The sequence below is a fragment of the Electrophorus electricus genome, chromosome 4 (genome assembly GCF_013358815.1).
Source record: "Electrophorus electricus isolate fEleEle1 chromosome 4, fEleEle1.pri, whole genome shotgun sequence".
In the NCBI taxonomy this organism is placed as follows: Eukaryota; Metazoa; Chordata; class Actinopteri; order Gymnotiformes; family Gymnotidae; genus Electrophorus; species Electrophorus electricus.
In genome coordinates this window covers 7718775-7735363 of record NC_049538.1, presented here as the reverse complement: position 1 = coordinate 7735363, position 16589 = coordinate 7718775, and the positions used below count along the sequence as shown (strand labels likewise).

General features: G+C 41.8%; 1 protein-coding gene across 1 annotated transcript in view; it reads right to left on the bottom strand.

The window, feature by feature from the left end:
* Positions 1-16133, bottom strand: part of pkhd1l1.1 (PKHD1 like 1, tandem duplicate 1) — a 34392-nt gene extending 18259 nt beyond the window's left edge. Inside the window, 41 exon segments of the mRNA XM_035525096.1 lie at positions 221-395; positions 559-708; positions 811-1059; positions 1275-2250; positions 2460-2665; positions 2939-3109; positions 3677-3865; positions 4061-4165; positions 4419-4561; positions 4754-4946; positions 5868-6000; positions 6599-6720; positions 6890-7054; positions 7200-7304; positions 7397-7502; positions 7967-8089; positions 8198-8352; positions 8498-8633; positions 8808-8980; positions 9271-9428; positions 9605-9729; positions 9912-10070; positions 10610-10720; positions 10875-11029; positions 11123-11266; positions 11403-11538; positions 11687-11846; positions 11941-12032; positions 12451-12716; positions 13099-13188; positions 13642-13752; positions 13860-13930; positions 14030-14072; positions 14171-14244; positions 14324-14377; positions 14598-14676; positions 14790-14847; positions 14953-15061; positions 15592-15730; positions 15867-15944; positions 16067-16133. Of these exon segments, the coding sequence (XP_035380989.1) occupies positions 221-395; positions 559-708; positions 811-1059; positions 1275-2250; positions 2460-2665; positions 2939-3109; positions 3677-3865; positions 4061-4165; positions 4419-4561; positions 4754-4946; positions 5868-6000; positions 6599-6720; positions 6890-7054; positions 7200-7304; positions 7397-7502; positions 7967-8089; positions 8198-8352; positions 8498-8633; positions 8808-8980; positions 9271-9428; positions 9605-9729; positions 9912-10070; positions 10610-10720; positions 10875-11029; positions 11123-11266; positions 11403-11538; positions 11687-11846; positions 11941-12032; positions 12451-12716; positions 13099-13188; positions 13642-13752; positions 13860-13930; positions 14030-14072; positions 14171-14244; positions 14324-14377; positions 14598-14676; positions 14790-14847; positions 14953-15061; positions 15592-15730; positions 15867-15944; positions 16067-16133 (6254 nt within the window).
* Between the last annotated feature and the right edge of the window lie 456 nt (positions 16134-16589).

The window sequence follows — 16589 nt, the reverse complement described above, 5'->3', positions numbered from 1 at the left end:
CCACCTGTATTTATGAAATATTTATCCCACACATATGCCTTGGTTAGGTTATAATGACTAGGGATACTATGTATGAGTGATGGTTTGCCTTAGTGAGCTCTTAGTAATTAACAATGCCAAAATCTTCTTTGATTCATTAGCAGTATATCATGATGATGTGCTGTTTTTGGTGAGCATGCAAGAGGCCCACTTCTTCCTTGCACTAGGTGCAACTCCTGACCTGAAAGCAAAGCCGGTGATGGTAAGCAGAGTGCCCCCAGCTGTTCCTCCCCTGCGTGGTGACACATCCGTAATGACGGGAGTCAGGCTGGCTTTGTAGGTATAGCCGTTCGTCATGTTGGCTGACCCATAGGCGTTCAGCACTGTCACTGAGCATGGCTCCTCCCCTTGAGCTCCTGTCACAGAAGACACTTGGGGCCTTAAGGTGCATTCATGCAGTTAAACGGCCTTTATCTCAAGCCTGCTCGCCTGCAAAGCCCTACGTTGGACTACAGAGGAGAAGATTTTGGATCTACAAGTACATGTGGTAGGTTCTGTTCTGATCCTGAAGGCACACACCGTTGTTGGGTGGAACCTCGCAGTAGATTGCAGAGGACGTAGATGTGTTTCTGTTGACACTGCATTCCCCTCTGCAGATCAGTACTCTAGAAGACTGTGGGTCAAACCCAGAGCCTTGGACTGTCACCAACGCACCTCCACCGTAACTTCCTAAAACAACGTAGAGCAAAGGTTCCTGTTACCTTGCAGTTACCACAACAGCAATATGAGCCTTTATCAGATGTATCAAGAGAGGGTCACATTTTTGACTACCTTCATTAGGCGTGACCAGGGTCAGTCGAAGCTCATAGGTGAAGTCGGCCTGGTTCAGGGCATCACCTTTGACCTGGTGATGCAGCGTGACTGGGTATGTTCCTCCTGGATGGGACCCCACAGTGCACTGCAACACCATGTCCGTGATGGAGGACACATCACATGCCACACCAGCTATTGCCACTGAAACAAGGCCAGCATCCAAGCCAAACCCAGAACCAGACACGGTGATCGCTATCCCACTGGGACCTGAATGTGAAAAGAATAAGCACACCATCGTGAGCCCTCGGCTATCTGAATGGAAGTGTATGTTCTCTAATTAACTAATTTTGAACTTTGAACTTTGAACTTTGAGGGCAAGTTTTTATTTAGTTACTTTTGGGAAATGTTGAATGAGTAACTGAAGCAATTAAATAGCAGCTCTCTCTACATTGAATTAACATGGCTGGAGATGCATCACCCACCTGTTGCAGGACTCACACTGGTGATCTCCGGAGTTTGCTGACGAGTGTAGTTGAAGCTCAGAGGTGGGTAAATCACCCCAAACACCTGAATATTTACCTGCACCTGCCTTTCGACATTGGCACATGTCAAACATGTCACCATGAAGGGAGTTCCCTGCACTATGGAGCAAGGGCAGGACCCCAGCATCACACTGGTGTTCCCCACTACAAAGCCGTTCCCTGTGATTGTCAGCAGGGTTCCTCCTGCAAGGCTTCCTGAGCTGGGCTGTAAGCTGGCCAGGGGCAGGCTGGTGAGCACTGTGTCTCCGTGGGCCAGCCCTTTGCTTAGAACCACCACCAGAAGGGCATGTGGACCGGCGGGCAAGGGTCCAACCAACAGCATCATGTTGGTGTCCGTGACCTCCATGACATCGAGCACGATGTTATCCGCGTACACAATGAGATCTTCAAGGTGGTCACCAAACCCGCTGCCATTTACGAAGACGGCCGTGAGATTCCCGCTGACGGAGCTGGGGTAAATGGAAAAAACCATGGGGGCCATGGACTCGGAGTATTCGTAGGAGCAGTCGCCATTGCAGGACGAAGAGACGCCGGCAGCAAGGACAGAGACGTCTCCGGTGTGTGCTGGTGACGGAGACGTGTCACACGTGATGTGAGTGTAGTTGCTGGACACGGTGATGCACGGGGCACCGGCCACTGTGACCGCGCCGTCGGTGAGGCCGGATCCGGTGATGAGTACACGGGTATGGCCTGTCGTGCTGCCTGCCACAGGCGAGATGGTATCCACCACAGGTAAAAGCACGAAGCGGCGGGCAGACTCGCTGGGCATGGTGAGCATGGCGTTGCCCAGGTTGCTGATATGCACACTGACGGGCAGGGGCATACCAACAGGCGCACCACTGTTGGGCTGCAGGAGGCAGATCATCTCAGTGGAGGTGCTGCTGATCACGTTACAGGAAACGTTTCCAATCATGACCTATGAAAACAAAGAGCCATATCAGGTGGATGGATAAGGAACACTAGACAAAGGAATGATAATTAACACCTGAAACTGAAACAAAGCAAAAACACTATATGTTGGACCACTGATGGAAACATTCTTAAAGGTGTGTCAAGGTCAATTAGGATGTTAAACTGCCTTGAGTGGACACGTGATTTTAACTCCAGCTTTGGATCTCTGCCCACCTCATTGGCACAAGGGGTGTTGCTGAAGCCAGATCCCTGGATGACAATGGGGTCATACACTGTGCCTTGTCTGGGTGAGATGGAGGTGACAATGGGGCTGGGACAGGTGGAGAAACTGAAGTAGAGGCCGCTGGACGTCCTGTTAGATCCAGGGCACTCGGAGAAGGCCACACAATCAGACACCGACCCATTCACGTTTTCTGGAACTGTATTTTCAACATGAAGATTAGGCCTAACCTTTGATTAAGGGCATTACTCTCATGTAATGTGTTACTTCAGTGATGCTTCACTGAAAGGGAAAAAAAAAACAGCAACAGCCAAAGAATTTGCACGTTCATAATTCAGGTAGTTAATGGAAGTTCTGCATCCTTTGAGGTCCATTTTACATTACACCTGAAACTGAAAGGCTGCATAGACAGAACGTTTAGAAGACGTAGCCGAATTAGGCACTAGGCCAGGTAGGGTGTATGTGTTTGTACCTAGGTGCTGGAGAGCTTGAAATCCCCCTATAGTAACGTGGAGCAAACCGTTCGTCTCCTCTAGTGGCCTGACATTCACCACGCCCTGCATGCTTCTCTGGTTTGCTGAATCGATGTAGCCGCTGCTGTAGTAGTACACCCCAGGGGTCGTGAAACGGTAGCTGAAGAACCCTATGGACAGAGAAACACGTGCCAGCAACTCCTACACGGACATGCCCAGGCAGGTACACCCGTAGGGTAAGATCCTCTTTCAAGAAATTATGTCGCTTAGGCAGGTTTCCATTGTCTAAATTAAGAGCTCAAGATAATCAGTGCCTGACAACTTGAGAGAAAAGAAACATTAATTATTTGAGCCCTAGCAACGAAAAACCAAATATCACCCATTTCCCATCAATTATTTTAGTTTTTGATTTTGGATAACTTTTACATTAAAATGCTAAATACACTTTATTTAGAGTTACTTCATTCATGTGGGCATTTAAAAGTAAACCTTGGAATAATGCTTTATATTGTTATTTTGTAGAATGCAGAAAAACAGTAAATGGCATGATCCTTCAGCAAGGAGAGTCACTTCATGTTTCTTAGATTGTTAGAGCACTTTCTACTTCTGGTTGACTAATTCCCTCCGAGTAGCACATCTATATTGAAATCTTTCTGAGTAACTAATGTGATCTTTGCAATTTAGCTGGGACCAATTTGAATGAATATGTCAGGCGTAAGCTTTTATGGTCTTGGTACCTGTAGCTGTTCTAGTGTTGCCGCTGTTGAAGGTCACTCCATCAAACTCCGTGCTGCTGGGGGTGGCCACGCTGAAGACTCGGTAGCCCAGGCCGAACACAAAAGGCAGGGCCTCCCAGCTCCAGACCACTGTGTCTCCTAGAGACGCCATCACCACAGCGGGACTCCACGCGTACCCCTGACCGTAGTCTGAATGAATACAGGCATAGACACACACAACTGAAAGATTCTGAAGTAGCACAGATTTATACCTAAATATTAGGGGGGAAATTTGCTCCTAAAAGCAGTGGAAGAAAATTTTGCATGGTTCTAAATTAATGAACCCAAACCCCCTGTAAGATTTCTCTGCCTTTGGGGCAGGACGACTGATGGTTATATACTTACTGAAGTCGAAGCCTTGGTTTGTAACTGTATATGTTTGCTCATTAGTCTGGGTGACGCACTCCAGCTGATGGTCCCAGGCATTAGTGACTTCACAGCGCGTGTCACCTATGCAGACAAGATGAGACTCAGTTTAGCTAAACTCATACCACTGTTCTAATGATTAAAACTGCAATTTCATTGCCAAGACTGTGATTTCAGTAAACAAGATCCTGCATGATTTTCTAATAGGTTCAGCTGAGATTAACATTAAGACATATTATCTCCAGCAATGTACAACAGATGGAGAGAAAAAAAGATCTTCGGAGACTTCTACAGGACAGAATTGAAATACACGTGATGTCATATCAAGATAGTGCACCCAGTGTGACACTGTTGTCTGCAAGAACAGGGCTGAATCCAGAACCAGCGATTGTCACTGTGGTGCCACCATATAGAGAGCCTTGCTGTGGATAGAGGCCAGTCACTTGCAAAACATACTCGATGGTGGTGTGCACATCAGCGCTGGATTTGGGGTAAATAGGGAGATATAAAAAACAATAATTTGTTACATTAAATAATCACTGTGTAAGTCTGCAGTCACAACAGAAGAGTATTTTTAAATTTTATCACACGTTTGCATGGGGCATTTTGTGGCATTCAAACTGTAGCACTGGTTTAAATTAATGTGATAATGGCAGTAATGCCAATGGAAACCTGATCTGGGGATAGCCACGGTTTCCCACACGAACGCTGACACTGTAGACCGCAGGGGGGAGTGCGGGTAACTGACAAGTAATGACGTCACTGGCCCAAAGCTGCACGGCACACTCAGTTTCACCAATGAGCACGGCGCTGCCACTGGCCCAGGCCTCGAAGTTTTTACCCGTGATGTTGAGAATGTCATGCCCTATACGACACAGCAGGAATACATAAAAGATAAAAGAAATGATACAGAGACACATATTTGTCTAAAATTCTCTTTTACATTTTTGAATATAAACAATCTTGGTAAAACATGGTACACAACAAGCTATATGCAAAGCGCATTTAAACCCTCGCCTAGATAGGAAATTGTGAAATAAATCATAGCAGGGAAATCCGCAGTAAATGAGATCAGCAAAAATGCCAGCAGTTATGAAAAAAAAAAGGAAAGTTGCAGAAAATTGCGGACCAACTCCTGAGATGTCCTCATATAATATCTTTAACTTGAATAGTTACCATAAAAAAACAAACAAAAAAAAACCGTCATACCAGATCTGGCTCCAAATAGTACGTGCCATTTGCAGCCAGTATAGTACGGTAGAAGGGGTAAAATGTATAGTAAAAACAATCTGGTAATGGGTTATATAAATGAAAAACATTTTTTCTTCACAGCCTACTGTAACTAACCCCAGGAACCACATTCAGCTCCACGCTGCCAGGCCTACTCGCACATATCCCCAATCCTCTTGCAATTGGATACTCTTCCTTGTGTTACAGCTACAGGGTTTTGTTTACTGAACAATTATGAAAAGATCCTATTTTTTAAAAAAGGTAACAATCTTCTACTGAAATCTCAATGGTGATAAAAACAGGCTGGATCAATTCATTTTGTGGATATTATGAGAAAATATGACTGATCCTTTTTATCATGTTGAGCTGCTGAGTGTGGCTCTAATCTTCCATTACTCTGGGACCTTACCTAACACAGCTGAGTGTGGCTCTAAACCTCCATTACTCTGGGACCTTACCTAACACAGTTGAGTGTGGCTCTAAACTTCCATTACTCCAGGACTTTACCTAACACAGTTGAGTGTGGCTCTAAACTTCCATTACTCTGGGACCTTACCTAACACAGTTGTTCTCTGTGGGCTCACACCAGTAATGATTGCTGTCAGGTTGGTGTCATATGTGAAAGAGTCACTTGCCACAACCTGCGTCTCCCCCTTCAGCAGGGTCAGTGCCTTCGCTCCGGCTGGCCCCTAAACCAGACCACAGAAAAGCTCAATATTTCAGACAGTGCCAGAACAACAAATCTAATTCACTTCACACATAAAGCTTTGTGTGTGAAGATATGTTGGATGTAATAATTGTTTGATGAAAATTGCTTTCACTTAGTTGAATTGCTTTAATTTATGTACACATTTTATCAAGCTTTGGTAGATGGTAACTAGCACTTAGCTATTTAAACATGCTATGCAATCAAGAACATTAGTCAGCACAGTTTTTATAAATCTCAGCAAACAGATTCTTACATGTATGCTATCTTCTTTGTTAACTACAAAATACCCAGTATCATTATTAGTGGCAAGTGTAATTATATAAACATATTATAAATATTATTCACAGTAATATTAACATTGGTAAATTAGCATAGAATCCAAGTTCCCTGATAAAATATATATATATATATATATATATATATATATATATAATATTTAATTCTTATGCACCATGTTCCTCTTGTTGTTGCATGACTGATCATCCACCTGTTTAGTAATTTATAGTCTCTAAGTGCCACCATTCAAATAGTTACTACCCACACAGCATAACAAATACAGAATCAACTCATCCACATACAGCAGGCGCTCTACATCTGAGCTGCTGCAGGTTCATGTCGATGATGAAACATAAAGCGTTCCCAATGGTGACTGTGGTGTCCTGGCTGAAGCCATAGCCAGAAATGGTTATGATCGTTCCTCCTAAAGAACACCGTGTTTGGAGAATAAGCCTATGACTGCACAATTCCATAAGTAAGAGTGTCATTCAGTTATATAATTCTATTAACAACTGTGCAAAAAGCAGAAGCAAATTGTAAAAGTTAATCCATTTTTGGTAACAACTGGTTACATTTCCAGGTCTCCAATTTACCAGTAATGCTGCCTGCCGTGGGGACTATGGAGGTCACTCCCATCTGGTAGGTGAAGTTGAAAACCTTGCCTCCTTGGTACTGAGCATAGCCCAAGCCTGGGAAACTCAGAGAGACTGGGTACAGTCCAGCACTGGCAGCGCCAATGCTACAGTTCAACCATGTGTCTGAAACACACATAATTAACTGGATGAATCATTATCTTGGATGACATTTTACATAAGAGTGTATTACGCTTGTGTTTTTTTACATTCTTTTTACCAACATGTCTGTTGTGGCTTGTCTTTGTAGCTGCTATACATGTTAACTTACTGTTAACATAGAGAACTGTGCACTGGATGTTCCCAATCAGCACTGTGGAATTTACATCAAATCCAGATCCTGAGACACTGAGGACTGTTCCTAGAGCGCTGGCTCCTATAAACAGTGACCAATCAAGTTAGCATTAACACTGATCAACAGCAGATCAACAGTCACAGTTTGCATCACGAAATTAAATTGTGTTCTACCTTGTGTTGGGGAGATTCCTGTCACAACTGGTGTCCTAGCTTCACTCCAGGTGAAGCTGCAGTCATAGGAACATATGGATGGGATACCATTGATAAAAACTTCAACCTGAAAAGATATAACAGTCGCACAAAAAGATATTACAGTTTTGCTGGTGTCTGGCTCATTCTCAGAGAGCACAATGCATATTCAGTCACTGCTTTTTACTGATTTACTATAATACATTTTTATTACTAATTTCTGGCCACATATTAACAATTATTGCATGCACTATACCATATGAATGAATATATATATATATATATATATATATATATATATATATATATATATATATATATATATATGATTTCAGTAGTTAACTAAGCCAATAACCAATATACATTAAACAAATCATCAACATCAACAGTGTGTAAACTGAACAAATTAACTAAAAAAATTAAACTGAACTAAAATTAAAACACTCCATGCAGTAGCAAAACCCAGCACTGCATAAAATCCAACCAAATGGCAGATTGGTCTGTCACTGCCATACAGGTGCTATAGGAGTATTAAAGAGTAACCATATGCACCTGTGTCTTATCTGTAGGAACTCGCAGGAAATCTCCCATAATACTTTGCTTGAAAAGGCCTCCTCGCTGTTCGACTATTGCTACCACAGAGGGGTTTACACCCACAACAGCAGAGTCATTGATCTAGCAAAGATATCACAAAGCACAAAAAAAAGGGGGGGGGGGGATTAACGTGTTTAAGGTCTTCAAAAAGGAAGCTGTGCCCCACCCCATTACATGGCGGTGTTTCACCTGGAGTAGAGGCTGGCTGCCTGGCATAGAAAGCCACTCAATGGTCCAGAAGTAGCCTCTGCAGCCCCCTGTCCTATCCACTTTCAGCTGGCCCAGGGCTGGAATGCCTTGCAGGGCGTACCGCAGATCCTGTGTGCTGATATCCGTGGCCAGGCCTGCGGCACCCGCAGATATGGTGCATCACAATAGTCCAAGGAGCATTGTCCCACTGCTTTATTTTTTTAATTTAGCAAGCGTGTGTGAGGTATGCTGGGAGCAGGCAAGCCTCGAGGCAAGAAGAGGGAGGAGGCACAGGCTGACCTTCCACGCGCTGGCTGAAGATCTCCACGCTGAAGCTACCGTTGAGAGGGGGGCTGGCTTTCTGCACGCGTTCCACGCTGACTGTGGCGTTGTCCTGGGCAAACGCCAGCGTATCCTCCATCCAGGTGCCCGTTCTCTTTGGGATTTAAAACAAAAGAGATAAAACACTTTAAATTTTTCCTGAACACTATAGATTTCTAGATGACTTCGTTTTTACTAATGGGTGCAGGAAAAAGTTACAAGAGAAGTGTCCTTTTCTTGCTTTGTACTAGATATTTCTTGCTCTGTACTGATATCTTCCTTCCGTCACACTCACCTGAAGAAAGCCTATCTCCATTAGAGGGAAATCAGAAGCACAGTGGAACCCAGAGACGGTGATCTCATACTCGACACGTGGCGCTCCTCCCAGCTTCTGCACGGAGAGCCACTGGAAGAAATGACCAGAATCGGCCAGAGCAGGAGGTCGTCTCTCCATGGTAACCACTACCACCAGGCATGCAGACAAGGGCATTAAGGACATGAGTGAATGTATTTACAATGACAATGTATTTCATGTAACAGCAACATCACCAATGTTAACACCATGAAACCAACGTTAAATTAACACACTGAGAACAATATAGTTTCACGGTTCTCATATGTTCATGGCAAGTGGTGATTTTATTTGTTCAAGGAAAATATTTATTCCTTATTCTTGTTTTTATGTTACAATATGGACCATTTTTGTGTACATTATTTGAAGCAATAGTTTGTATAAAATTATTGTTGATCACCATTTGGGTCAGCCACGGTGACTGTTCTACCAAGCTGAACTGTGTCTATGTAGTAGTCCCCAGTGTCTCTGTACAGATGTATCTCAAGCAGATTGTAGTTAGTGCCAGGGAAGCTTGTCTGCAGATCCCCAAAAATATTCACACATGTGTATTTCCATCTGCAAATACACCAAACTGCATTATTATAAATTATAGACAATCAAGACAAAATCAACCTGTACTTGCAAAAAAAATTTTTTTTTAATGGAATTTACTTTTTTTCTTTCTTTTTGACTATTTATTTAGGTTCTTTTTCTTAACAATTTATTTGGGTCTCCATGAAGTTCCAACTTACACATCCCCTGCTTCAAACAATTCAGGGATTACAGTGGTCCTGGAGAAGCTAGCTCCGGAGCTATCCTGGTAGTTAAACACCACTTCCAGGCTGTTCCTTGGGTATCCCCGATACGCAAAGCAGAGCTGAGAGAAAATGAGAACACGTAAGACTCACAGGTGTAATTAGGCACTTACATATCCTGTGAATAAAGGTCCATTATGTCAAACAAACCTATTTATGAAAATGGGTGTTGGGGAGGGGGATGTTACTGATTACGTCAAACAACTGCACGCTAGTATCACAAACCCCTGAGATGGGTGCTTACTGTGCCATGCTGCTGAAGTGACACTGGTCCATAGGCTTCTCCAGTCAAAGTCACGTCATCAGACCTGAACAGAACGGTCGGGTTCATGAGGGACCAGCGACCGCAGAAGGGCTCGGCGTCGGAGACCCTGGTGCCTCTGGTGCTCAGGTCACCTGAGAACTAAGCACACTCGAGGTTTGAAGCCCTTTGTGCCTGAAAGATCACATTTTAGAATCCTGCTTCTCCTAATTGCACAGGGCCTTTGACACAATGCTACTAAACAGTAGTACTAAATTCTGTTTGATTTCCTTCATCCCTTCAAATCTTGCTGTCATACAGGTGTGGGTCATCAATTAGAAATATTCAGAAACATTGAAGTTTATGATGATTTAGCATTTATGATCTGTGCAAATTTTTATTTGCTTATATAAAACCAGCTAATGCTACAATGTTCTTTTGAATGTGACAATATAAACCTTGTATAAACATATATAAATATTAAAATGCAAAATATTTTAATTACAATGTGAATGCAGATTTCAAAAGAATTAGATATCTCTAAAGTATATTGTTCTTCTTGGACCTTTTCTTTTAAGAATTAAATGCTTGGATGGGCCAGCTGAAAACTCATCTACATGTAAAAATAATGTAAAAAAATAATTAAATAATTAAATAATTAAGGAAATAATTAAAATTAAAATACTTTTTGCTAAGCTTACCCCTGTGCTATCAGTCTCATAGTCTCTGAAATATTTTACAAAAGAATTCTCGACATTCAGAAGCTTCTTGGGACATGCAGCAGACACCATATCCTCCAGTGCAGACAGCACCTTAAGACAAAAGCAACATTCCTTTATATAACAAGAACAAATAAGATTTTTAAAAAGACATTCTCATGGCAATAGATACTGGTTATGTTTAGTGCTTGGAACAAGGGGTTCTCCTTGAAACCAAAAGGCAGTGTCTTTGGACAGACAAACGCACCACGTCTGCTGAGGCGTTGTAAGGCACAGGGCTTGAAGGGATGCCCCCCCACAGAAGCGTAAATGTCTGCAAGTCGGCTTTTCCTTTGACGTCCTCAGTGACGGTGATGTTCACATCGCTCCCATCTGTCCAATAGCTAAGCTCCTCAAAGTCACCTGACACAGAGATAACGACAATGCTTTGGAAACAGATTGGTTTTTTTTTAAATAAAGAAAGTAGAAATTTCATGTTCACAGATATTGTGTTACCTCTGCTAGAGCTGAATGTAATCGTGTACTGTGACTGTGCAGCTGGGCCCTGTTTCGTGACTGTGACAGTGTCTGGTTTAATGGTCCATAGAGCGTTCAGCTCAGCCTCTACCACCTGTGCAGGTGCACTTACGGGAATCGGACCTGGAGCAGGAAACAGGACAGTGTCAGCCCCACAACCACAATACAGAAATACAACACTGTTGACACTGTTGAGGGAAATCAGATGCTAAACAGTGCATGGGATTAACAGCTATCCAGACCATTGGAGAAACAAAACCTGTTCTTTGGACTCCATAGCTAAGGGTATAGTAGGTATAGTCACAGCTGCCCAGAGAGAAGCAGCCACTGGTGACTGTCACTCTCTGCACCTCCTGGACAGAGGGAGCTGGGTTCCAGCCCTCAAAATGAACCACCTAAACCACAAGTAAACAAACAACTATGAGCAGTTGGGATGGAATCAAATAATACTTACTTCAAAACACTATTAAGTATTCAAAAAGCAAACAATTGCATACTATAAAAAAAAAAGTCATGGTGGTTGAAACTGTGTCTCTAACAAACCTGCTTCTCATCCAATATGTCATAACGGGAATATATTATCTGCTTTTCGTTAACAGCATCGACAGTCTGCTGAGCAGTAAAGAAGCTTCTCTCTTTGAAAAATGCCACATCAACTGAGGAGACAGCTGTGTACTGCTGGAACAAGACCTCAATATAATACCTAAATAAACATATTCGAGGAGCGAATATAAGAAAATGGGGAAAACAAGGTGAAAAAAAAACATGTTTTATTGGGTAGCGCAAACTCAACTTACGGTTTTCCTTCTTCCAGGAGCATGACCTCTGACCTCTGGGTTGAACTTGTAAAGAAACTCGTGGTGTAAGAATTCAGATATGCAATCTTGACCTTGGGAAAGGAAATTAAACAATTGAGTGTTCATTATTTATAAAAATAAAATTTGTTACTTTACAAAGACATATTCAAAGTTCAGATACCCTAACACAAATATCTAGTTTTAAAAAGTATAGTTAATATATTAATGTGAAAACCTGAATGCTAATTTGGAGTTTTAGAATGATAAAGTTAATAATATATTTTTGATATTTAGTATGATGTGTTAATAGTGCTATAGGTCACTTCCTTTGAGTTGATGTGGTGAGTCATGTCATTAGCCAGCATTAGCAACAGAGAAATGTGACAGAATAAGTACATTCAAGTCAAGGCACGCTCAATACCATGAAAGATACAATAAAGGAAGTGTCATGGCCCAGTGTTTTAATATTCTAAAATGTTTTAGACCGTTTTTGAACGGTCCATTCAGTACCTTATCATCAGGATGACCAGTTTTACTAAAATACAGCTGAATTCGGTCATCTCCTTTGATTAAGAAATAGTAGTTGTCCGTCTCCATGGGAACAAAGAAGCCACTGAATCGAGCCACAAAGTAATCGATTTCTGTGGGCCACAGGTAGGACAGTGAGTCCACCCACTGGACAGAGTACCCAGGCCGACTAGATTTATAGTTCAAAACATCCTCCAGATTGAGTACATTGGTATTATTCCACATCTCCATTTTGAATCCCCTGCCACCTGAAAATATGACACAAATCCTCAACTGTCAGAAATTACCCTTAAGTAAGCCTTTAAGTCATAAAGAAAAATGTATGTTTTTTCCTTAGCTATTTATTAATTGCATAAGCCCTTATTTTGGAGGTACTTTATACCTCTATATTTAAGTGTGTTTGATGCTTATTACTGTACTATGTACAGTATTTTATGATTAGCATTGGTATCCATTGATGTCATCAGGTTGCTATGAAACACCAAAGGAGCTAAGTCACAGCAAGGTCATTGTGTCAAGGCACTCTGATCATTACTATTTGTCATTTTGTCAAGGCAGTCTGGTCATTACAATATGTCATTGTGTTGAAGCAATCTGCTGACACAGTGCTGCATGCTGGCATCACTTCACCTGGAAACATTGTTCTGTTGCTCCACTCATATGCTGGGGTCCTGCAGGTGATCACTGTGTCTGCCACGCTTTGCACCTCACACTCATGACCTTGAGAAAACAAAAGAGCTATTATGTACAAATGACAATGATGAATGAAACTGCCCATCACCACAAAGCATTGTGGATACAAAGCATTGTAATTGCATACAAAGCATTGTAATTTTGTGTTTAGAAGTCATTTGAGGTCAACTCTGAATTGAGAAGTTAATTGTACAAAGCTTTACAAAGCTTGTAGGAAGGAGTACAAGAGACAAAGACAGGACAGATTAAACAAATCATCAATCATTTTCCATAAATAGGTTTCACTGGATGAACATTCATTACATTTTTGCAGGGGGGTTTGACAATTTAACAGCAGTGAACATAAAAATGATCAGAATGTTCTTAGTATTTAATGATCCACGTTAGAATGCATTTTTGTGCTACTGCATGAATGGTTGGTTCAAACCTGCCAGTGTGACACAATAGCATCAATGGTGGCAATTTTGCTCCCCAAATTACCTCCCACTAAAACCTTTGCTGGACGGTCTGTCTCATCAAAGTAATGTCCTTGAATCGTAAGCAATGTACCACCAAGAATGCTGCCCTCAGAAGGGGACACTCCAGTGACCTCTGAAAAAAAGTTGAGTAAACAGCTGTGATTACAAAGCGATAGTTAACATCCTTTATCCTCATGCACTGGTCTGTGTGGATTTGTTTCAATATAAATGTTTCAGTACCTGCATAGGTTTGGAACATTGCCAGCTTGTTCAAAGCTGACACATGGTAGACGTCAAAGTCTGGCAAGCTCCTGAAACAGGAAATATGCATGTGATTTTTTCCCCCAGTTACAGGAACCTGATGGGAACTAATGAGATGGTATGAGATGAGATACAAGTACTTCACCGACCTTCCAAATTCACTGTCAAGAATGTAGCTGAGGTTGTGATGTCCTAGCCAAGACAAAGAGATCACCCACTAAACCCAACGTATACCAGACTGTAGAATTTCACAGGAGGCACTTCCACAAAGCACGAACAGGTTCCCTTACCCACATATGTTCCAGTCATTTTACAGCTCATGTAACCCCAGTCACTGTATTCAGAGTCCAAAGTCAGGCCGTACCTGAGGGGCAAAGGCTACTTGATAAATACTGGAGCACGGTCATGCAACTAGATTTAAAACCCATCTGCCATACACTCACAGATCATCTGAGTTCGGCTGTAAAAGATTGCAGGGCATCCCTCCCATGTATGCTCTGCAAAGTAGAAAACAATAAGAACAACTGAATTATGCATCAAGAGCAATTTAATTATACATGACATGACTTTTTAGTAGTTGTACTGTAGAGCCAGTGGTGATGAATATTAGGCATCTGGGCTCAAATATTTGTGAAGCTGTTTTGTGACATCACATGTTGTAAAACAAGCTATATAAATGAATTTGACTTTTAATATTTTAGTACCTCAAAAAAGTACCTCAGACCATTGGAACTTAGCGCAGTGTTGCTGCCATAGACATCAGTGAAAATTCTTCCCTGGAGACGAACCACAGTGCCTAGATATTGATACAGGAGAAATAGATTGTAAATGCATTTATCAAGAACATGCAGATCTGCTCAGTTTGATGTTACGTGATCACGTAATATATAGCTTGGGATAAATGTGCACCTGGCAGGCCGGTGAGAGGGGTGATAGACTGGATAGAGGGGGTGCGGTACCAAAGGGTCTGTGAACAACATGAATATATGAATATCAACTACGAGCATATAGGTGTACTCTGAATTCATTTATGTTCGGCTCCGTTAAAAAAACAGACAACGGTGATACTTACATGGAACATGCACCAGTAATTCCACTGCATTCCATTACATATACTACTGGAAGGCACAGGAACACCATTCACTGTGAGCTGGACCTCATAGTCATCCTCAGGCATTGCTCTAAAAAAGCCAACCAGCTCTGTCAAGAATTCAGTACATGTGCTCAAGCACTCATAAAACCACTGAGAGGGAGCAATTTTCCATAATGGCCTCATCAATAAGTGACCAATATGTGACCAAAAGCTTTTGAAGTTTCCATAGGTCCGAGGTCAACACAATCCTGTGTCAACATGTTCATAAAATGTGGCTTTGATATTTTTGGTTTCAGGTCTTGATGTGCTACCATCTAGTGCCAGGTAGTGCTAGAAAAAAACTGATTTTCAATGAAGTAGCTTATATTTGTACAATGTAGTAAGTATAGCTATATCCAAAACTAAGGTTAACTCATGACACAAAAATCTGCCTGGGTTTGGATCTCACTGGACACTGCAATTCACTGTACATTCATGTACCACTGTTCCAAATCATATGCAATGACAGCTACATCTAACACAGAAATAAGAATTCCCATGATTCCCTCATGCACACCTTTGCTTTTTTCATGCCGTGTTCTATGATGTACCAACCTCTATTGGTTTTAGCTGGGTTACCTGGTGTAGCACGTTATCCTGCTGGAATGTGTGGAATCTCTCTCTACATCACAGGGAAAGACTCTTGTTCTGGACACCAGAGTCACAATGTTGCCAAAGTTGGGGTCATTAGTGTTAAGAGTGAACTGGTCGGCAAAGCCTGGTATTTGTTTTAAACAGAGAAAAAATGCATTTATTTGGTGAGAGGAAGCCTGCAGTTTAGCCACTACTAAGTATCCAGCTTTTTGCACGCTAATTTTTTATTGTTCCTTAATAGCGTCAGCTACTACTCTCACCGTCCCCTATAAGTGTCAGTCGTGTGGCTCCATTGGTGCTACCATACCTCGGGGTTATTTGGTCGACGCGTTGCGCTCCTAAGGAAAGTAGACATTGATACTTAAATGGAAGGCTACTTTAAACACAACCAAGTGTGACTGATATGGTTATGTGTAAAAAATAAAAGAAGAAGAAAATCTGCAGATGGAGCGTGTCTTGCCTGAGAAGCTGATGGGTAGAATACAGACTGCAAGCAGCGCACACGCATTCCATTGCATGCTCTTCATCGTCTAAGGTTCTGGTGTGTGGACATGGAGTAGTGTACAACGCAGGCTTTTCTTACTGAGCTAATAGTCCACTTGTGGCTGGAACATTCAACAGAGGATTTTGTAAGCCTTTGGAATGAACTGGGGGAAAAGTAATTTTTTTAAAGGAGCTAGTTTTGCAAGATTTTTTACTTCTGTGTGTGTATATATATATATATATATATATATATATATATACACACACACACACACACACACACACACACACACACACACACAAAACCTCCATTGCTTGGTTATTGTCCTTTAGAATAATATATTCTTGTACCATTAAATTATTTTTATTTGTCAATTAGGAGGCCAGCAATAGATTACACTCTATAGCATATACATTTAGATTTTTTAAACATACACTTCATTTACATACAATCTGAAAACATCTTTTAATAACATGCATTTTAATTCAAATAAAAACAT